The sequence below is a fragment of the Lepidochelys kempii genome, chromosome 13 (genome assembly GCF_965140265.1).
Source record: "Lepidochelys kempii isolate rLepKem1 chromosome 13, rLepKem1.hap2, whole genome shotgun sequence".
In the NCBI taxonomy this organism is placed as follows: Eukaryota; Metazoa; Chordata; order Testudines; family Cheloniidae; genus Lepidochelys; species Lepidochelys kempii.
In genome coordinates, this window is record NC_133268.1 from 17563835 (window position 1) to 17586940 (window position 23106).

Genomic DNA, 23106 nt, shown 5'->3' on the forward strand with positions numbered 1-23106 from the left:
CCTCTTCCCCCATCCCTCCTGGAACCTGATCATATTCAGATTCACATCATAGCATAGCCCTCATGCCAAGGGCAGTGGAGGAAAATGCCCATGATGGGGCACTAAACACAAAAGGCCCTTAATCACCCTGACTGAACAATAAATAACCACCATCAGAGCCAGCTAAGTGTTTTCCATAGAGCTGTTTGAAAACTGAAAACTGCCAATTATATTGCACAGGACATACTGTAAAAACATTTTGTTTCCCAAAATATCCAGTGCAAATTTGTTAGTTTGCCCATGAAAGACCAAAACTGAAAACTGAAAATATTTAACTTTTCAAAATGATTTTGGTTTCTTCTGTTCAGAAGATTTTGACCCAAATAAAAATGTTCTGGGAAAATTTCCATTTTGGTCAAAGCCATTTTTTGTCAATAAAATTTGACCAGCTCTTTTAATACATTTATTGACCTCTTTCTATCCGCAGTACAGAAAGTACACACAAATACCTTGGGGACATGGTTAGAGCTGCATTTGAGGGTGCATTTACTGCAATAGCAAGCCACATGTGTAGCATGTTCTCATAAATTAGGCACACAAATGCTTGCACATTTTTAACACATGCCTATGCATACACAGCACAAGGCTTTTAAGCTGTGGGTTCTAGACTGCCTGTGGTGAGGGTGACCTCTTCATACAGTCTGTGTAATGGCAGATGGAACCCCAAACATCCTGTGGGATACCAAGGGTGGAACTAATATGCCCTGCTAAATGTTTGAATGTAGTCTCAGGCGACGGGAATGCTGGGGAGGGCAGCCGACTTGCTGGTGCGTTTCAGGTAGTGGTGTGCATTGGATGCCCAGGGAAGCCCTGAATATGATTTCCAACTGGCTGTGCCTTCAGGACGATTGTGTCCGGTCCCCAAATGCACATGTAGAATTGCATGCCTTATTACAAGTGTCCCGGCCCGCCACTGCTTTCAGGTCAGGTTACGCTAGCAAGCTTCCTAACTTCCCCATTATGTTTAAAACATAATGGTATGATTCTTTGCCCTGATTCAGAGGAAGTGGGCATTGGAGGCTGTGTGTGATATGATTGTGTTCTGCAAGAACATGTGTGCAGGGAAGAAATGCTGCAATGAGAAGGAATCAGCAAGACAAAACAAATGTATGGTAAGGGGAACTATGAAACCTAGCTTTTTGTGGGTTTGGGGGAGTGGGGCAGCAGATATTTAGATTGTGCTCTTGTCTAGCTCTCTGATCAGGCAAAATGACACATTGTTTCCTTTTTGTTTTGGGAGGCACGGGACAGCTTTCTGAATTTGGGTCTCTGTAAGCACCCCAAATTGTACATGATTCTCTGAACAATCCAGACTTCTTAAATCTGTAAAACTGGGCAGGAAATCTCTCAGGAACAAGCTTTCTTGTGAGATATGCTGGTGTGTTCTGTGATCTGGAGATCCCTGTAGATGAGCTTGTCTCTCACAGCATTTTGATGCTTGCTTTCTTATATGGAATTTAGGGATGCAAAGACAGCTGTGAAAAGAGGAAAAAAACAATCTGCGCAATTCACCCCCAGGAAGATTTTTGGATTGGTTCAGAATTTGGGGCCACATTTCACAGTGTTGTGAGGATTTTATGCTGCCTGTTTGTCCAACTCTGCATTATTTTCATTGACCACATTATTCTTGTGGAAGTGCAGGCTGCTGACATGCACAGGCATCTTCCAGTCTGTGGTGCAGGGACCTTGTGCCAAGAGGTAAATAAAGGGCTGACTTTTGTGATAGTGATTTCCACATCATTGTGCCCCACTGCACTCAAATGGCTAACTGTTCCCCGGAAGGCGAGATCTGAGACACTGCTGTGTTGGGCTCAGTAAAGAATGCAGCTCAGTTCAGTGACTGCACTAGCATCAGGCAGTTTTTCATTAGTGAACTGTTTGTTCCTGCTAATGACATCAAATGTGGCTTTGTGGCTTGCGAGGCTTGTTCTTTTAATTCCTTTTTAAAAACCTGCATATAAAGAAACTTATTTGCTGGAAAACTAAACCACCTCCAGGCCAGATTTTGAGAGGTGCAATTTTGTGTGTGGCCTGAGTCACATGCATGCAAGTCCCAGGATCTGTACGCACAACCCACAACTTGGGTGTGAGCTTCAGAAATTATGAGTATGCAAAACTGAGCCCTTCAAAATCTGGCCTTTTATTTTCTAACTCTGAAACTATAAAGAGATTATGTTTCTTTTAAAGATGATTTACATTAACAGCTTTATTGACAATTGAGTTTTAGTTAAACACAGAAGACTTCCTGTCTTCATTCTCTAGAAATGGAAGTACCAGTCCTGAACGATACTTCCGTTGCAATCAATGACAAAACTCCCAATGGACTTCAGAGGAGCCAAGCTCACCGTGGGTGTGTTAGAATAGTGAGTGGAGTGAGGAGGCATCAGTGTTTGAAGAAGGGAAAGGGCTTGTTTAACTCTACCTAAGTTTTTACCTTATTTAGAGACAAAGTTGTGATTTGATGGTCTTATCACAAGCCTGGGAATCAGAAACTTCCTATCTTTGGTACTGACTCCATGTGTGGCCTTGAGCAAGTCCACTAAGCTTTCCTCGTCTGCAAAATGGAGATTACTACTACTTGCCTCACAGGGGTGTTGTAGAGCTTACTGAAGTCAATATTTGTAAAGCACTCCATTATGTATATCTGCCCTTGGCTCCTACAGGCTTTGATTATTTGTCAGTGACCTGCCTATCACAGCTTGTAATTCAGGGTTGATCTTCCCTAGAGGAAAAGAAACAATCCCACATAAATATATTGATAATTTCAGGTGAACACACTTACCGTACAAGGCACAAGCAAGGCTGGACATTTCTATGACAGGATATACTATATCCTATTTCTAGAAGTAGCTTAGAAATTAATTCTATGTTGTCTGGTGACATCTGATCACAGCAATGGATGGGTGAGACCCTGTAGCAGTAGTTGTGCTGCTTGTGAGCACCTCCTGCTGGCTAGATGTTGAGACAAGAACAACAAATGAGTGCTGTCCTTAGTGCCAGGCCTAGGAGGAATGGTGGGGAACTTCAGCTGAAGTTTGCCGCAGTAATTGCCATGGAAGTGAGCAAATCTGTGTTGGGATTGAGAGCCGAGAACCCTGCCACAGGGACCAGTGGTTTGCAAAATAAATATGAAAAAGCAAATAAAACAGAAATATTTCACTGTACATTGAAATCTTTCAGACTAGCTGTTTGACTTGGCCAAAGTTGCACCTTAAGAAAAAACAACAACATAGTTAACTCTTTCTGTCCTCATTTCCAGCCAAATAAAGGGAGGGGGAAGTGGGAACTTTCAGACAAATTTGTTGCATTTGTAAGCAAGCTGTAGAAGGGAGTATTAATTTAAACTCAGACACTCCTCCCTCCCTGAAAACCCTAACTAAGGATCCGATGTTGGGTTTCCTGAGTTCAGTGGGAGCAGGATCAGCCCCTATATTCTTAGCTCTTAGGGGGATTTTGATACGTGTCTTCCTCTGGATTCAGTTTCTTTTCCATTTATCCTGAGCAGGTTAATCCTGCAGCTGACAGACACACATGCACTGACTGCTTGTTTTATTTCAGAGTAACAGCCGTGTTAGTCTGTATTCGCAAAAAGAAAAGGAGTACTTGTGGCACCTTGGTTAGTCTCTAAGGTGCCACAAGTATTGCTTGTTTTATGAGGTGGAGGAATCCACAGCAGGGAAAGCTCAACATGCATTTTGCTTTTTGAAAGCAGCCCAAAGTGTATTAACTGCACACTCTCCGGGGCATAGAAGGGGAGGGGAGAGAGTTTATCCTCCCAGATGCCAGGGGAGGCAGCCTATCCTGCCTTCCATATAGATAGTTTGGGACTGTTCTAATCCCATCACGCCTCCTGGGACTCTGTGGCATCACTCCTGCTTTTGCCCTTTTCACCAGATCACAGATTTTTCCATATGTCTGCACTTCTTGGAAATTGCTCACAGGCCGCAGAGAAACAGCTTCTCGTGTTAGGCTCTGATGGTGAGAATCCCAGCTTGTCATAGCCCTTTGTGGGGTTTGTGCTGCTTCCAAAGAAAGCTGAGCTCCCTGCTGTCGCATCACGGCCGCTTAGCAAAGTTCTCCTGGCAGGATATTTGAAGCGCCGAAGACCAGAAGTTATAACATTTGTGTTCAGCACTGGAACTCCGGTCGCCAGCTTTGAAGGGACTTTTCAAATATCCCAGAAGTCTTTATAACCCTTGGTAGTGAACTGACAGATGCTGTGCCATCCTGACATGATTCTGAGAACTAACTAGAGGGGCTGCTGTTACTGAAGAGATTTATTTTAGGATGGGCTAGTTCAGAAACATTAACTCGACCAATGTAAGTCCCATAGATACATTCCTGCACCACTATTCAAAATGTATATGGGGAGCAGAGGGTTGTTAACTTCAGTCATTAAGATTTGCTATTTAAACTCTGGTGCCCCATATACCTTCATTGGAATTCAGCAGATTGTTTGAAGTGGATTCGTGGCAACTGTTGCCAAATTCTAAGACCAGCTCTCTGGCTGTAGAGGGCATGTACAGACACTGAGGCTATCCTCTCTATATCAACACTAAAGTTTGACAACAAGAACCCCTTGCACAGGTAATTGTGTCCCGGGGGAAATCCCTCCAGATGGAAATGTCTGCTCCAGTTTAAAATTTTACTTAGTTCCTTTTTAGCTTTGTAATACAGCAGCTCAAAAAATACAACAGAAACCGCGCTCTGTGTTCCATCATTTTATCTTTCTGGGTCCTTTTAAAATCTAGTACAAAGATCAAAGTACAGAACTTGTGGCCTGGTTTTTTTGTGTACCATAAAGGTGACCTTAGAACAGTACAGTAGTTGCACATGCAAAGTAGATGCACAAATGCAGATGCATTTTGTGTGGGCAATTGGGTGCCTGACTCATAAATGTTACCATTTGGGCTTGCAAATGATAGAGCACACAAAACTGTGAATGCAGCTCATTACATATTTGCATACACACAAATAGAGACCAGGGTGAGGCCTCCTTGAAAAAATAGCTCATAGAGAGTATGCCCCACAGCAGGATCTCAATATTAAGATCCAGTTTGGAACCTAAGCTACTTCAGTGACCCTCTAACCATATGATAATTAGATCTGAGCAACATGTTCCTAATGAAATACAAAACCAGGTGAATGTGCTCCGTTTAGGATTTTGTTACATGCTTAAAACATAGAGCTGGTTTGTGGGTCACCCAGGTTCATGAGACTCTGGAGCAAGCCTGCGTTGAACGATGACTGTGCATGGAAACTGTGTAAACTTGGTGGTAAAACTGGTGGAAACATACAGAATCTCACCTGTTTCAGCTAATTCTAGCTTTCCTCTGCATTTGAAAATCAAAGTGAAACTCGGGAATCTGAAGACCGATGGCCAGAGTCTCAGCTGTGTAATTTGGTTTTGCTGAAGTGGGGCTACAGTTAATTACCTCAGCTGAGCATCTGGGCCTTATGTTTGCATGAACCCCTGAACAACTTCTCTTCAGCTTTGAAATGATCAGGGAGTGCTTCTTGGAGCCAGAGCACAATATCTGCAAGGATAGGCTGGGCTCTTTCACGGATTTCTGCAGGTTTTCATCTGGCCCACTGGTTTATTTCTGTTCAGCAGAAATGACCCTTCCACATTGTGGGAAGACCCAGGAGGGTGAAATCCTGCCCCCACTGAAATCAATGTGAAAACCCCATTGACTTCAATGAGATAGGATTTTACCCTAAAAAAATTTCAGACTTCCCTGTGAAGTATTTGATATTCTGACTAAGAAAGAATCACTAGGAAGAGAAAGAGCAGAGGGGGAGAGAGAGAGAGAGAGAGAGGTTGGAGACAGTCATCTCCCCATCATCTCAGTTCTTTAGTTAGGTCAGAAGTCAGCAACAGCTTTACAATCAGAACATAAACTCAAGAGGGTCCAACAGTTTGGTATGCATCAGTTTAACATCTGGACACTGGTGTGTGTGTGGGTCCTCCTCCAAACTTGACTTTAGCACCTTTTGATGTTTGTGGACACTCTGATGCTTGAACCTTCCCCTGGAGAATGGAGTAATGTAACATATACTGGAAAATGGTTCAGAATTTCTTGGTACCGATGGGCTCTGTTTAACTGAACAAACTTCAGTGGGCTAGAATTGGCTTTAGTCTGCAGCCCCCTTTCAGGTATGGGTTCAGTGAGAGTTTAGGTAATATGGGTTGCCTCCTGAGATCTTTACGCAGTATTTACTCAGCCCTTACTCCCACTGAAGTCAGAGTAAAGGCTGAATAAACACCGAGTAAGGCCCTCAGGATTTGGCCCTATGGTGTCATAAACCATCTAAAAGAGGGACAGAATACAATGCACCTTCCATGTAAACGGCACCCTAAAGCACTTTGCCAAGTTAAGTGATGCAACAAAAACATCAAAATAAACCAACGATAGAAGAATAGGGAGAGAGAAATTAAGAGGCCTTGGAAAGCGACAGCAGTTGTATGGAATTTTCAAAGGAGCCTAGGGAAGTTAGGCACATAGCCTCCTTTGAAAATACTAGCTGGTATGTTTTCACGTGAGATCAGAAATGAGCTGGAGTAGCAATGAGATGGAGATATATAGGAAGGCTAACCCAGATGACAGGAGAAGGAGAAGACTCTTTCACCAAAGTGGTGAGATTACATGTAGGGGTTTGAGTGAGTGATGTTAGATTGGTGGGGAGGGGAGGGACATGAGGTATGCTGGTGCATGCCCATGAAGGGTTTTAAAAATGAAGGTGGCAATTTTCAAAATGAATGGAAAGCCCTTAGTGCTGCCTGAGGATGGGATTGCTGGATTGTACCAATTTCTTTGTACATTGAAGAACATGGACAGCAGCAGCAGTCTACAAACACGGCAGCCTGTGGAGCTGGGACTTGGAGAAGCCAGGTGGAAGCTGCAGTGCAAAGGCAAGAGGATTTCAGTAGAGGTCACGGCAAAGGTACAGAAGTGGCAATAAGCCGGTTTGCAGCAACAACCGTCTGTCACTTCAAGAAATAGTCTTTATCATTTAAATGAAAACAAACTCTCCATAAGAAAGGAATCTCTCCCTCTCTCTGCAGCGTCAGACAGGCAGTGTCATTAGTATAATGGAAATGTAGACACACGCTGGGTCCTTTTCAAACCTGCTCTGTAAATGATTTTCCCCAGGAAGCTATGCTAGGTGAGATCACAAAATTCACATGTCCTAGATCCAGAGCAGGGCTCTACAGAGAATGTCCATGTGTATGCATATTCATGTTGCAGGCATCACACTCCCAGTTGCTGCTTGCAGAGCCACAGTGCTGTCACCGATACATGCTGAGAGACAGTGGCTCATGGGTTGAGCTGATTCTCTTACATTTCACTAGTTGCCCTGGAATTTTGTACATGCACAAACTATGAGATTGGTACCATCCGGGCAAGCCCGCATTGGGTACGTAATGACTTGCTGACACAATCCAGACATGTCAGCTGAGATTTACAATTGAGCCTAAGGGAGTAAAATGGGATTTGAGTGCCTAACTCCCTTGAGCTCCACTGAAAATCCCAGCGCTATGCAATACTTATATTTTGCAATCCTTTTTATTATCTTCTGTTTCAGAGTAGCAGCCGTGTTAGTCTGTATTCGCAAAAAGAAAAGGAGTACTTGTGGCACCTTAGAGACTAACCAATTTATTTGAGCATAAGCTTTCATGAGCTACTGACTCACGTGACTCATTCGTGACTGAATGCATCCGATGAAGTGAGCTGTAGCTCACGAAAGCTTGTGTTCAAATAAATTTGTTAGTCTCTAAGGTGCCACAAGTACTCCTTTTCTTTTTGCGATTACCTTCTTTGTTATACAGCATGATACCCACTTACAGTTAGACATGTTAGACAAGTCAGTCGTCCATTTTAATATTCGGGTGGTCCTTTTGATGCAGGATTAGTTAAGCGAAAGGATAAATGCCATGCTATCAAGGATTTGGCTTGTGTAAGCAGCAGCCACTTCTCACTTCCAAAATATAAAGAAATAACCCTTCAGTTTATTCATACACTTCTGGATTTTAAACAGCTGTTCTTTTCCACAGTGCACACAGCCCTCATTGGGATTCCCCATATATTGCATTAAAAAGTGGAAGCACAAGGTTTTTTGTAGCCAGTGTCTAGGCTTAATTCATATTTATCAGATTGTAGGTACCAGTGTGTGTTTTGTAATACATATAGACACAGTTAGTTTTTACCGATCTGAGGAGGTAAGCCTGACTTGACAGGTCTCCGGGGAACCCTAGCAGTATTCACTGTACTTCTCCCTGTGTTTGTTCGGAGAGGCAGCTGTTGCCTCTGGCGTTTGTTTTCTAGTGGTCTATCCAGTTCCACAGGAGGGCTTTTTTAAAAAATGTTCACACGGCCTTTCATAGGAGCAGATGATTTGTTCCTTAGGTTGCTCTTAGGGTTGCCAACTTTCTACTCAACACAAAAGTGAACACCATTGCCCTGCTCCCTCCTCACCCCTTCTCAGCTAATGGGAGCTGCAAAGCTGGTGCTTGCAGCGGGGGCAGCATGCCAGAGCCCCCTGCCTGCCTCTATGCATAGAAGTTGGAGGGGAGACATGCTGCTGCTTCCGGGAGCTGCGCAGAGCCATGGCAGGCACAGAGCCTGCCTTAGACCCACTGCGCTGCCGACCAGAGTTTTAACAGCCTGGTCAGCAGTGCTGACTGGAGCTGCCAGGGTCTCTTTTTGACCTGGCATTCCGGTCGAAAACCAGAAACCTGGTAACCCTATTTGCGCTAACGTCCATGTTCTTAAAATGTGCAAGAGGTTCATAATAGAGGAGACAAAGAGTGTACGTTAGCAAGAAAGAGACAATGTCCTTCTGGGTAGAATTATGCACATAACACAGAGATCTTCTTACATGCCTGCAAACGATGGTGAAATGTACAGCACAAAGCACAAGTGATTATTACTATTAATCCGCCTCATCACATGTCTAACAAAGCCCAGTCTTATGCAGGTGCTTTTACATTTGAAGAAAAAGTGCCCTTTTGAAAACACTGTATAAAAAAGCTGATTTGATATTCTACTGAGAAAAAAGCAGTAATGCCAGTCCTCAGTTCAGAGATCCAGGCACTGACTGGGCTATTGCAGGGTTTTTTTTTACATAATACATAGCTTTTATTCAACTTCTCCTTCTTTATCATTTCCAGGTCATTAGCATTTCAGTTCCTCTTCAGAGATTAGGTCAAAATATAAATATGTGCCAGTGAGGTTTGAGAGTTTGAAGCCAACGTAATACACAGGAAGCACACAATTAGGGCAATAGAGAACATTGTGAAGTTATTTCCTGTCACTAAACACCTCTGCCTCATTTAGCTGTTTGCAAATGAATTAATTAGATCTGAACCCTTTCTTAAAGCTTCATTCTTCCTCTCAGCTGTGACTCTTCATTGTTTCAAAAAGAGATGGAAAATGCTCTTCATATGGCAAATACCGCACATAAGTATTTATTGACAATATGCTTGTATGATGGTACTTATGTTCTTTTCTTCCTTTACCAGAAATTGCTGATTTTAAATTTCTCATGATGAAAGCCTAAATATCAGCAGTCAGTAATTCTACAATTAACACAATAAATCGCTGCAGTATTATCTGCAATATAAGAGGCATGATAGTAAATTATAATAATAAATAGTTTTGATCTCACACCAGTTTTACATTGGTGTAATTTCATTGACATCAGTGGAGTTGCTCCTGATTTACACTGGTGTAAATGGAGTTGCACCCATGTAAAACCTGTATATGTGAAAATTGAATCAAGCCCAATATCTTACATTGATATTCTGGCTTTCATCCTGAAGTAGCCCAAATAGTTTTACAGACCATACTGTCTATATATAGACAGGAATCACTTTATTCATTACTAAAATACAGCTTCCTCTTGGGTGGAACTCAGTAGCTTTTTAACAGCACATAACACTATGGAAAAGTTTAGAAGTGACCAAGAGGAGAACAATTCCATCTCCAATTGAAATTACTTGATCCCTGATTGAATATGACTGAGAACTGTAGCAGAGTTTCTTTCATAAAAGTTATTTCTTTAGGTGGTTTTCAATATGCTTAGAAAGAAGTACCCAAAGACCTGGTTTTCCTTAGACCTATATATTTAGTTTGAATGTGCTAATATGAAAATATGTCTCATAACAGATTGAAATATTTGGAAATAGCCCCAGTGCAGTCATTGTTTAAATTATCCTGAGATTATTTACTATGTTGTGGTTGAGACTTAAGTGCAGATCCATATATCACAGCGTGTTTGTCACATGGAGGATGAAGGATGTTCATGTTTCCTGTAATTTCTGCAGGGTAATTGGTTATGATTTGTGCATCTAATCCACACTAGAAGAATGTGAGCACTCTGCTGAGGCTGAGGGCTAGCAGTTAAGCAGCTTGAACTAGGATGCACCTGAATTCAAAGCCCAGATTTCATCAAATGTTCATTTGAAACCATCCAAATATTTTAATATATCCATGTTCCCAAAGAGGTTGTGAGCAACTGCATTGAAGACAATTGAGTTATAACAGTGTCAATTTGGTGTCCCAATTGATCCGAAGCACAGACCGAAGGGCAGTGGCAGTGCTCACCGAAGCAATAAGAAGAGAAAGGAGGTGTTGTACATTCAAATACAGGGTTTTTATGGAAATGAGAAGTTATTCCCAGCATTGCCAGGGCCAGATTAAGGTATAGAAACTGCAGGCCTGTGATGAGGGCTCCACTTTCTGAAAGCACATGATGAGATCAGAATCTCAACTTTCATTTGAAAAATGTGTTTCTGTTTCCTCATAGATGCCAAGAAAAGCTTGAAATGTGACCTGCACCAGAGGGGATATGTGGGGGGAGGGGCAGGCAGGGTCGCACCCCCGCCAGCCCCCTCTTCCCCTCCCGATTTGCTGCTTGGTTTGTACTGAGCATGCTCACATGGACTGAGCATGCTCAGTAACACTGCTGAAGCCGGCTGCCCTCACTCCGCCCCCTCACTATTGGCAGGGCATGGGTCACCCCTGCCTGAGTGTAACTGATGCATGTCTGAGTTTGCAGAAGCCTGAAACAATAGCTCCAGGAAGTGTGAATTAGCCCCTTTATCTTAACTCTGAAATTTGCTCATCTCCCCCCACCCCCACAGCTGGAGTGGGGCCATGAGGAGGCATAAGGACTTGGCTAGGATGCTGGGTTGCCTTAATTCAAACCTGAGTATTACCAAAGTTAAAAAATAGTCTGTCAAATATCAATCCAAGCCAATATATGGCATCAGCTACCTGTCTAGGGAACAGGCTTCATAATACTGCACTTTCAGATACTGTTTATTGCTGATTTGGTTGTGGCTGTCCCATGCCGTTTGGCTGTTTCTGTTCCCTTTTTCATTTCTCCCTGAGTTATGCACAGCTTCTCTTCCTTGTATTTACTTGGAAATCTCTTTCTATTCCTGAACATTTGAGGAAGTATGTTTTGAGTTTTGGGTAGGGAAGTTGAGCATGTGTCTCGTTGCAATCTCTGCTCTGTTGTTTTGATTACAGAGTCATTCCCACTTGTTTTCGATTGTTTTACTTGTTTTTATTTCTAGTTTGCGATCACTGAGTTTAGAGTTGGTGAGAGCCTGTCCTTGCTTTGTATATTTCATGTAGTCATGTAACACTTGTTGTCACTGCATTATTAGCCAGAGCTATAACTCAAGTTTGACCTCTAACCTGACTCCCATCCACACACAAAAATCTGTAGTGTTATGTCTACACTACAGAGCCTATGTCGGCCTAGCTGTGTGGTTGCGTCTACCATGGGGGTTCTGCCAGCATAATTATGTGTCCTATGGGGGTGTGAAGTTTTTACCTCCCTAGCCAACACAGCTGTGCTGGCAGAACTTTGTAGTGTAGCTCAGTCCTAGCTCGAAGGAAGTGGTGCTTCAAACTGGACCTAGCTGGCCCATCAGGTGCGGAGGGGTTGACATTCGAGTGCAGCTGACACTTGAGCTGCTAACGCAGGGGATGCAGCATCTGCTAATCCAGGTACTCTGCTAACCCCAAACACTGTGCTGTTCTTTTTAGGGATAGGGCTAGTTCCTTAAGTGTTACTCAGTTTTGAATGTGGTTGCAGTGATACTTTGTCTGGAAGTTAGTATTGTTGAGGGCTGGGAGTGAAAAGTTCTTGGAGTGTGGTTTTAACAAGCCTTCTTAGTGGTTTGTGGTGGAAAACGGGGAGATGGGAAGATAGCTGAGTATAAGGGCATGTACACACTAGGAAAATAAGTGTCCTTTTACCATGTTACCTAACATCTTTTAACTAAACACTAAGGTATGTTTAACTTGACGTACTAATACATGTTAAAACTACAACAGCCTTGTCCACACTAGAATTTTACCATGTGTTAGTTAACACATTCACTAACAAGTGGTAAAAACACACCTTGTTTCCTAGTGGAGACAAAGACTAAGTATTTAAGCCCGAACAAGAACCCCTCAGAACCCATTTCAGAGGGAATCCAATGTGATTATCCATCTGTGAAAGACTCCTGTCTGCCAAATTCATGCCTTAAACTGAATGCCACATGCAGTGGAAGTTCTGAGTTGCACAATTCAAAGTAAATGACTTGCAGTTGTGACAGTAGACTGTCAGTGTAGTAGACTGAATGGCGTAAGACTTGAATGCAAAGGGAGGCATTAAAAAAATCTGGCCTGGTGAAAAGAAAATATCCATGTAACTATTGTTTACATATTCCAAGAGTGTGTGTGCATTTCCCTGTGAGTCTGTGTAAGGATGGAGAGGACCTTATTTTTCCTGTCCTTATAAAGATGCATGATGAGCTTGCCCTGTGATGTGGTACAGAAAGGAAACATTTAACTTCATAGTCTCTTCTGCTTATTATAGCTTTTCACGAATCCTGCGAGGCATTTGCACCTTGAGTAAACATGCGTGATGTGTGGTGAATCAGACATGGCCTACTGTGTTTGGGGAGCGAGCATACCTTTAAGGCAACGAGTCACAGACTCATAGTGCACAAATAAATATTACGTTGATGCAGCAGCAGAGTTTTAAACAAAAACAAATCCTCCATGGGCTGTTTTTCTGCAATGGGCTGTTTTCCGAGCAATTAGCACGCACACAGGGAAGAAGGAACCTTGAGTTTCAAGAAAAGTAGGAGGGGAAGGAAAATCTGCCCTACTGATCTGGCTTGTGCTATTGACTTGAGTGATTCTCCATTTGCTTCTAGACGTTGTGTAGTCCTAGTATTCTGAGCTAGGCTCTACCTCTCTGTGCTGGTGTGCTACCATTTCCTCCCTCTTTTCTGTTGTGCATGCAGCAATCCACCACTGAGCTTGAGCTGTTCTAAAACCCAGCCTAATGATTGCACAAGACCAAGGTATATGGGCAGATAGAATAGGAACAGTATCTATCTACTGTCTATCCATCCATCCCAGGCTCACTGCCATGGGACCTGAGCATCTTTATGGTTTAACTTTTGGTTATACCTAGAGCTGCAGATTTATCACAGAATTTTTAAATAAAAAATCACAGAGCAGTCATGGGAAATTTAGTAGAAGTGATTTTTGATTTAAAAAAGTGCAATAACAAATGAGGAGGAGGGTTCTGGGTCTGGGGAGGGCTGGATAATGATCCCACCTTGCATGCACCCCGCAGCGATTGTTCCTGCAGCTCCTGTCCTGCAAGGTTGGGCCCAGATCCCCACTCCAGGTGTTTCAACCTGGCACATGGGGTCACAGCGCTGCTCAGATTTGGCCTGGCCAGCCCTCCATCATGACAGTGGAGAGGCAGCCAGGCCAAACCTGAGCAGCACTGTGACTTCACGCACCAGTGGCAAGGCACAGAGCAGGGAGCCAAAGCAATGGAACAAAAACCTCAGGAGCTGTTGCTGCAGGGTGAGTTTATTAAAATCATAGACACAAAGATGAGTCATGGACAAATGGGAAAATCACAGTATCTGTGACATGTTTTCCACCATGACAAATCTGCAGCCCTACTTATAAAAAGAAAAGGAGTACTTGTGGCACCTTAGAGACTAACCAATTTATTAGAGCATAAGCTTTCGTGAGCTACAGCTCACTTCCTCAGATGCATATCGTGGAAACTGCAGCAGGCTTTATATATACACAGAGAATATGAAACAATACCTATTCCCACCCCACTGTCCTGCTGGTAACCCCCAGATGTTCTGGTTTAACTTGGATTTTAACTTGAAGAGTGGTCAGTTTGGATGAGCTATTACCAGCAGGAGAGTGAGTTTGTGTGTGTATGGGGGTGGGGGGGATGTGAGAAAACCTGGATTTGTGCAGGAAATAGCCCAACTTGATTGTCATGCACATTGTGTAAAGAGTTGTCACTTTGGATGGGCTATCACCAGCAGGAGAGTGAATTTGTGTGGGGGGGTGGAGGGTGAGAAAACCTGGATTTGTGCTGGAAATGGCCCACCTGATGATCACTTTAGATAAGCTATTACCAGCAGGACAGTGGGGTGGGAATAGGTATTGTTTCATATTCTCTGTGTATATATAAAGCCTGCTGCAGTTTCCACGATATGCATCTGAGGAAGTGAGCTGTAGCTCACGAAAGCTTATGCTCTAATAAATTGGTTAGTCTCTAAGGTGCCACAAGTACTCCTTTTCTTTTTGCGAATACAGACTAACACGGCTGTTACTCTGAAACCAGCCCTACTTATAACCTTCTTATACTGTATGTCTTAAGCTGCTCTCCCTTCCCCCACCATCCCATCGTTTTCTTTATAATTTGGGGAAGGCTAAAACAAGTCAAATAAGTGAGTTTTGCCTTTGATTCTGAAAGGGTGAGTTTCCTGGCCATCCTAGTGTGAATGAATTTCATCACCATCGAAAGCTCAGTTCCCTATGTTTATGAGTCTCGCCCTTGTGATTGATGGTTCTGCTATCCCAGAGAAGCACAGCTATTATAGGTGAACATGACTGTGCTGAGGGAGACAGTTCCTCTGACAATCTGTCTAAGGCATCAGGACCAAACCCTTGAATTCACGGTATAGCCAGTGCAGAGTATGGAGCCGGGGCTCTTTGCAGCCTTGGATTCTGAGTAGCCAGTGGCTGACTTCAGAACCAACTGAATCTTTTTTAATTAAGTGAAGGGGTCCCTAATGTTTGGCTCTTTGTGGCCAAATCAGAGTTGGATGGGATACAGAGTTCCGGCCAGTCAGAGATGGAAGAGGCCATTTTCTGCATTCCCAGATCTTTAGGAATCTAGAAGGACGCCACAGCAGAAGCCTATTTGGATGCTGAGAGAGCGGATGCCCTTAATGGAGGGTGAGGTTATGGACATGGCAGGTTGTTCAAAGTGCTCCCTTCTTCCCACCAGCATCACCTTTGTCATGCCAGGGCTCAACTTCAGCCAGTTATTCTTCATCTCCAGGTACTAGGGTGATGGTACTGTTGATGATGTTGGATGCTAAAGAAGATATGTAGAGCTGGCTGCCATCAGTGTATTGCGGGCACTTGAGCCTATGCCAACTGCTGAATGGGAGACGATGCTGGTACAGGTGTGGTCTAAGCCAGGTAAAAACTGGTAAGAGTTACCTGCAAAGGATGGGAAACGTTGACTCAAAGCATTTAACAAAATGTCTCTAGAGAAGGACTTATTTTCCCAAGCATATTTGGGAGCAGGTTGGAAGGAAGGCAGCATTGTCATATGAACACAGCACGGAACATTAGCTGTTGGGCTGTTCTTTAACCACTTGGATTGTTTTCTTTAGTCTGAGTGACTGTTGCAAAAGACTTTGATTTCAGAAGAAAAGGGATTTAAAACCAGGGAACAGATAGTTTTGCATCCAGTAAGTCCAGATTTTTATGGTTACATTTTGAAAAGTTGGCTATTAGGTTTCTAGGACAAAAAACAACAACAATCTCATTTAACAACTGTCTTGTTTCAGAGACACTAGAGAGATTGTTGTTTATACGCATCAAGATGATCAGAAGGTTGGAACAGTAGACAGTCTGTCTACAAAGCTGATTCTCTCTCTTCCCCCTACCATGCCTTTCCCTCTTTCTTTTCTCTCTCTCTCCTTCTGTGTCTCTCTATTTTTTCATCTCACTTTCTCTGTGTGTGCCCCTCGCTCTCTCAGTCTCACACTCATATTAAATGATCTTTTCAGACAGGCGTCACAGAAAAGCTGTTTTTTAAATTAACACAGGCTCTGCTTTTTATTGACTAGACTGTAACAGCTAATGTGATTTGCACCTTCTTCTTACCAGCTTTCTATTATTAGAAATATACATTGCTGGGACTTAGATGCTGGTAAATATTAGTCACCAGTGGAGCTCGCTAATTGTGTAGATTAATTAATTATTCCAATTGGATTTGTTATTTCCAAACAGCGAGAGGAGCCTGTATTAAAGCAAGCCAAGAGTCCCTGCTTGGCTTATCGTTTTAGAATTAGGGGAACAGCTTTTCTGTCTCATATAAATCTGAAGCCTATTAATTAGTGCTCAGATATCACACCCAGTGCTGGAGATGGGGAGGGGGGGCATCATACTCCTCCTTTCCCCCCATACTTCCTGTCGATCCTGGTGCCGTTGCTCATCATGTTGAACAGTTCATCTCAAACAGTCCCAGTGGCTTCCCCAGTTGCTGCCAGGACATTTGGAAGCACATGAACATTTTGGGTGACTTCAGCAAACTTACTGGTTAAGGTTATTGGCTGGGTTCTTATAAACTGGCTTCTGGGTCATGTGGAAAAAAATGTTCTGTCCCCTAAAAATAATGGTTCTCAAAAATTTTCCCATCCTGGGACTCTGCTCCCAACTCCCCACAGCTAGCTGGGATCTAGCCAGGATCCTCTTCTCATGTAGCCATATGGGAAAAGCAAGGTGGTTGTTACCTCTGACATTTCTTTGTGAACCCCAGGTTGAGAATCCATACTCTGGGAATTATATATATATACGATGAGCCTAATCTGTCTCTCCATCCATCTAACTGTCAGTTGTGTACTGGCATCCATCCCTGTAGTGTCTGAACACCTTCTGATTCTCTTCTCCCTTGTGGTCCAGCAGTAACAAATGAGAGAGGGCCAGGGCTGAGCAGGAATATAGTAGTGTCCATGCAGTACTGAAGGGCAAATAAATGGCTCACGCTCAGACTCTTCAAGCCAAGAAACTAGAGGCAGAGACAGTCACAGGCCACAGGTTTAATTCAGCAACACAGCTCCCTGTGGTGTTGTGGGCAGTTGCCAGCTCCACATGAAGCCGAATCAATAATTAGCTGGGTCTGCGTCAGCTGACATAGACGCTGCTCAGAAAGAGTCCAGCTTTTAAAGGCTTTTTATCGTTCAGTAACAGGACAGCTTTGTACCATACATACAAAGGAATGACACAAATCCACCTCCGTCTCAGGTGGGTAAGAAAAGCCTCTTCTTCCCCTGCTTGCAACACTCCCCAGGACTCAGCCCTTTGCATAGGAGGTGAGTATAGAAACCACTAACAAGGACAGACAGGAAAAACCCTTTCTCCTTTTATGTCTGGATTGCTTTAATTGATCCCAGCAGATTCCCTCCTCTGGGTTCTCCCTCAGTCTGCCTCCCCTGCAGGTGCTTGTCTGTGTCTGCCAGGATGCCTTGGAGGGGAAGAGTAAAATTCTCTTCTCCTCACCTTAAGGGAGGCTTTTAACCCCATCACTGCGTCGCCAATGTCCTCTGCTAAATCCTTACAACTGGATCAAACATGCTGTGGTCATATATATTCAGTGTAAATACAGATGGTCCCTCACTAGCAGTAGCCTGAACAGAACTCTAAAGACAGGTATTGGAATCATTGTCCTTTTGTATCTGGACCTGAGCTTTTTATTGGATTGGGACTTTTATAGTCAAAGATGTACTGAGTCGGGGGGCCTAGGCAAGGGTGAAAAGTTCTGACGTTGTTTTGACTGCACCTTTAAACTAGTCAAAGTAAAATGAAATGGAAATGAAAATGCAATCCAGGCACTTTTTGCAGGTTTCCATTTCCCTTCCCCAAGTTGTGGGTATACCGAGATTGTCCATAGCCCAAGTTCCTAGCTCTGACATGCGCTCAGCTTCTGCAACATGAACATCCTTTGTTGTTCCTTGCAGTCCTTTTCCTTACATGTATCTTGATGGGAGACAGGCATTTTGCCTCCCAAAGTCAAGTCAGAGGAGAGAGAGGAAGCCTTCAAGAGAATAAACAAACAGTTCCTCACGTTGGTCTGCCGGTGCTAACAGATATTTAAGTCCAAAAGAGTAAGTGGAACTTCTGAGGAAAGACATTTGCCACAGGGCAAAAACCAAACATCTTTAAGGAAATGCCTTTTATGTACCTGAAATGCTAAGCTCAGTCTAAGAGTCCTAGTAATGACATGACGTAGGTTTAGATTCAAGTCTCAGAAGTGATGGGTTCGTTGTCTTAGAACATCGTACTTGTGTGGCTGGATGCTCGGGAAAAGCCAGAAGGCACAAGCAGTGAACTCAACCAGTATTAAGCCATTTGAAAATAATCTCTTTTTCTCTTCCTTCAGGCATTTTTGCACAGAATCAGACAGAATGCTGTGGACAAAGCCGAGAAATACATAACAGAGGAGAATATCAAGGTACTTCTTCCAGCTTTCTCCTTTTATTGGCAGTTTTATTCGTTTATGTGAAGAACTCATAATTAGTGGCATTAGAGAGTCCTGGGGAAAATTATTCATGAACATTTCAATGAATGAGAAACCAAACATGCATAGGTCATAGTCACATTTGTTTTTCATTTGTTCTTCATGAACATTTTGTGAGTGACATTTGTCTTGTAGGAATTTTAGTTAAAAACAATTTTTGGGACCTGTAGGCAAGTGAAATTTGTGGCAGGCAGAAATGGAAGTACTTGAGCTTCAGCCATTAATCTAAGGTTTATAAACTGAATTGGGGCTTGCTCCTGTAGCACTGAAATCAATGGAAGCTTTGCCATGAGGTTTAATGGGCAGAGGATCTGATAGTAATAGAACAAGGGAACAGCAGCAGCATCCTCATCATGACATGAACAAGGAGGTTAACACCCCCTGTTTTCCCCAGAGTTGGTTCCTCCCTTTCATATGTTAGTATTACTGTAATGTCTAGAGACCCTAATCAATGATTTAGACCTCTGTTGAGCTATGCGGTGTGCAGTCAGTAACTGTAGGCCTTGCTGCAGACAACTCACTATCTACATGTCAGACAGGACAGACGGATGGCACAAACCAAGCCAGACAATGTGGGGGTGGGTTGGCAAGATGAGATAACAATAAAATGAACAGAATTTACCCCAAAAGTAGAAGTCACAGCTCATCACTTAGTCCACTTATGCCACATGGGAATGATTGAGAGACATCAGGGTGGGTTTGAAGGAGGGATTTTAAAGAATAAGGGCACAGATTTTACCAGGGAGTTTTTCCTGTGCATCGGGGGGTCAGGGGGAGAAAGCATGGAGAGGCTTGCGAGAAAAGCGGACACGTGGGCAACTGAGGCTGCCACTGTTGGCAGAGTGAAGGCAAGAGTTCTCTGGAGTCCCTAAGCATTCCCTGTGCAGTCTAGCGTGGCCTGTTAGCAAGGCAGAAGTGTCACCCATCAGCGGAGAGCATGTGTTCAGGGGAATAACACATGCAGTGACTAGTGACTACAGATCCTGTGTGCTGCAAAATATGTAAAAAACTAATAAACCCACACACCAATTTGCAGATCTGACGAATGAACAAAGATGCTGCTGAATGTTATTCTTGCTGCTATTATTCATTTAGTACTAAAACATGTGCTAATTATGACTGTTCCGTAATCAAATGCAACAACCACTGGCCCATCCAGAAAACTCATTTTCTCTGCTGATTAAATGGATTTGTGCTTGAAGTTCCATTGCACCTCTCTGGGGATGCACCATTATATTTTTGGTTTATTCTTTCGCTAGGTGCCCAGAGGGCTTTCATGATGCAGTTTTTAAAGGTTCTTCCTTATTAATAGTTATTATTATCTTAACCAGCTTGCAGTAAAAGAGCTTCCCTTTGGAAATGAAGGGCCTGTTTACGTTACAGTGGAGGCCGGTTCATGGCAGCACAGTATGAACATCATTTCCTCCTTTCTGTTCCCACCAGAAGCAGTTTCAGTGTCTTTCCTGCAGCCAAGATCTTTTCCTTCGTAGCCTCCCCATGGTGTTCTTCGCTGGTGCTCTGTACAGGCACGTGCCCATTTGTGCTCTGTATCTCTGGTTACTAGGGAGCTGTGAGCTAGCTAGCATCCTGGCTGGCTGGTGGCACGAACTGTGGAGAGTGTATAAATGGTTTGGAAGCCTGTTTAAAGATGAATCTCTCTCCTCCTCTCCCTCTTCCTGCAGTGGGAATGTCTGGAGGGAAGCTTAGAGTATTTTGACTGTTATTCACTGCAAAGCAAAGGAAGAAAATGTCTTTTAGGACCAGCTAGGATAACACTGTCAGTACTGGGCCTGTAGATTTCTCCTACAGCTGGCATTTTAGGTGGTTGGAGAGTTCAGGGAACCTTGGGCACCAGTTGTGTCACCTCTAAAATTACCAGTCCCAGGCCTGGTTTACACACAGTTTTTGTACTAATATAACTATTTTGGTTTGAGGGGTGATGTTTTACTGAAATAATTAGATTGATACAACCCCTAGTCTGGATGCAGTTATAGTACCATAAAGGTGCCTCAAATACATACAGCTTATTCACCTTTCCATATGGGAGTAGCTATCCCAGTATAAAGCACTGGGTATATGGCTATAACTGCAGCCACACTATGATGGTTGTCCCACTTTTACTGTACCTGTCTAACTAAAGTGATTCAACCGTTGTGTGTAGACAGGTCCCCAGCTGCAGATCCCTGACATAGTGCTGGGAAAGAGAAACTTCATATCAAACAAACAGACTTTTTAGCAAAGTTAGGGAAGGTCCCTCTGCCCCCTTTAGCCTCAGATGACCTTTGTTACCTAAGGCGCCTGGATCCCATTGACCATCACAGAACACAGTATATTACACAGCAGATATTCCTTGGATCATAAAATACCCCCTTGAAGACTGCTCCTTGTAGGGTAAAGTCATGCCTAACAGATGTTTTCCTCTTCCTTGCTAATCTCCTTCTGGCATAACTTTCCTCCTGGCCATGCAACAGAGGCTAATATATCATAACATCAGTCACAGCTGAGCTGGAGAGCTGTGGTATGTTCTGCTAGGATTTGCACTGGGAATTTTCTGCAAGCAAACAAACAGTCCCTCTGTGGAGCGAGAAGCTTGTGTTCCTCTCCTTCTTCCTCTGCTTTCTTTGGTTGAGCACAGAGAACTGTTCAAAGGCCAACAGTGCAAATTCGCCATGTTGGAATGCTTGATTCTTTTTGAGCCAAATGGTGGCTTTAAGCCACAGGCCTGCATTGGGGATGGTGCAGGGCTACAGTGTTCTAAGTCAATGGTTCTCAACTGCGGTCCGGGGCCCCTTGGGGGCCGTGAGCAGGTTTCAGAGGGTCCGTCAAGCAAGGTCAGGGTTAGACTCCCTGGGGCCGAGGGCAGAAAGCCGAAGCCCTTCCGCATGGGGCTGAAGCTTGGGGCCTTGAGCCCCACCACCCGGGGCTGAAGATGAAGCCTGAGAAATGTAGCTTTCCCAGGCAATTGTCCTGCTTGCTGCCCCCTAACACTGGCCCTGGCTTTTATATGCAGAAACCCAGTTGTTGTGGCACAGGTGGGCCATGGAGTTTTTATAGCATGTTGAGGGGGCCTCAGAAAGAAAAGGGTTGAGAACCCCTGTTCTAAGGCAAGCACTGAGCCTCCTGCAGTGAAAGGGGAAAGCATGTACAATGCTGTTCCGAGAGGAGGATGTAGCGTGCTTTTTCTCTGCACATCCAGCCAGCAAGTGTGGAGCGGGAGAGGATTATGGCACTGCCCCCTTGAGAACCTTACAGCACTGGTGGGCAACATGCAGCCCATCAGGGTAACCACTGGCGGGCCGTGAGACAGTTTATTTACATTGAGCATCCACAGGCACGGCTGCCCACAGCTCCCAGTGGCCGTGGTTTGATGTTCCCAGCCAATGGGAGCTGTGGGAAGTGGCAGCCAACACATCCCTGAGGCCTGCACCACTTCTTGCAGCTCCCATTGGCCGGGAACGGCGAACCACGGCCACTGGGAGTTGCAGGCAGCTGAGCCTGTGGATGCTCAATGTAAACAAACTGTCTTGTGGCCCGTCAGCGGATTACCCTGATGGGCCGCGTGTGGGCCGCAGGTTGTCCACCAGTGCCTTAGAGGGACACAGTTGTGTCTATCCTTAATGTAGAGTGGAAGGCTCTTTGAATCCTCAATCTTGCACATGCTGGCAGGGGCCAGACACAAACTGGCTATAGGAGGAAATGGACTTCATACCTGTCCTGGGGAGAGTTAGGACTTGAGCTCAAGGTGGTTCCTCCCGTGAGTGGCTAATATCGCATTAACTCAGGCTGAAGCATGTGATTTCATAGCCAATGGGTAAAATCCAATGCACAATATTGCAACCCGAGAGCATGCCTGATAGCTAAAATGTGGGGTGGGAAGTGCTGGAACCTTCTGAGTATCCTGCACTTCACCCAGTGAATGTTTGGAAACTGGAAGCCATTTCTCCTTGGTATTGTTTACATCACAAGAGTGTCACTTATTGATGAAGCCAGAGCTAGGAGGCTGTTTGCAGCGTGAGAAATGGTTTGACTTCACCGCATACTTTCCTTTTGACACTGGCCTGGTTAGAAGAAAGGATTGGAAAATATAGTGTAACACACATATCCCAGCTGAGGCTCTTGTATACAGCCTGCCTGTTAAGCCTGTCCTCTAGTGACTGCCAATGCTCATAGTCTAGCTGGGTCACTTGTTTGTCGGGATTCCTTTCTCTTTATGGCAGAATTCCAGCCCCTGCACTTCCACTCACGGTTTCTCTTCCTTTTTCATATGGTGATTACTAAATACTATACAGCTTGCATGTTTGTAGCACCTTTCACCCAGAGAACTGTGCCAGCACACTACACCCCAGGGGATTCTTTTCAGACCTGAACTGAATGTGTGTTTGCACATCAGCAGTTGTGCATGCTCACTCCCATAGA

The 23106-nt window shown here is 44.0% G+C and overlaps 1 protein-coding gene across 2 annotated transcripts in view; it reads left to right on the forward strand.

Annotated features, from left to right (window-relative positions):
* The window catches only part of PREX1 (phosphatidylinositol-3,4,5-trisphosphate dependent Rac exchange factor 1), a 223137-nt gene that overhangs the window by 75322 nt on the left and 124709 nt on the right, over positions 1-23106 (forward strand). For both annotated transcript variants that reach the window (XM_073309488.1, XM_073309490.1), the window contains exon 2: positions 18553-18624. In XM_073309488.1, the coding sequence (XP_073165589.1) occupies positions 18553-18624 (72 nt within the window). The remainder of the gene's footprint in view (positions 1-18552; positions 18625-23106) is intronic.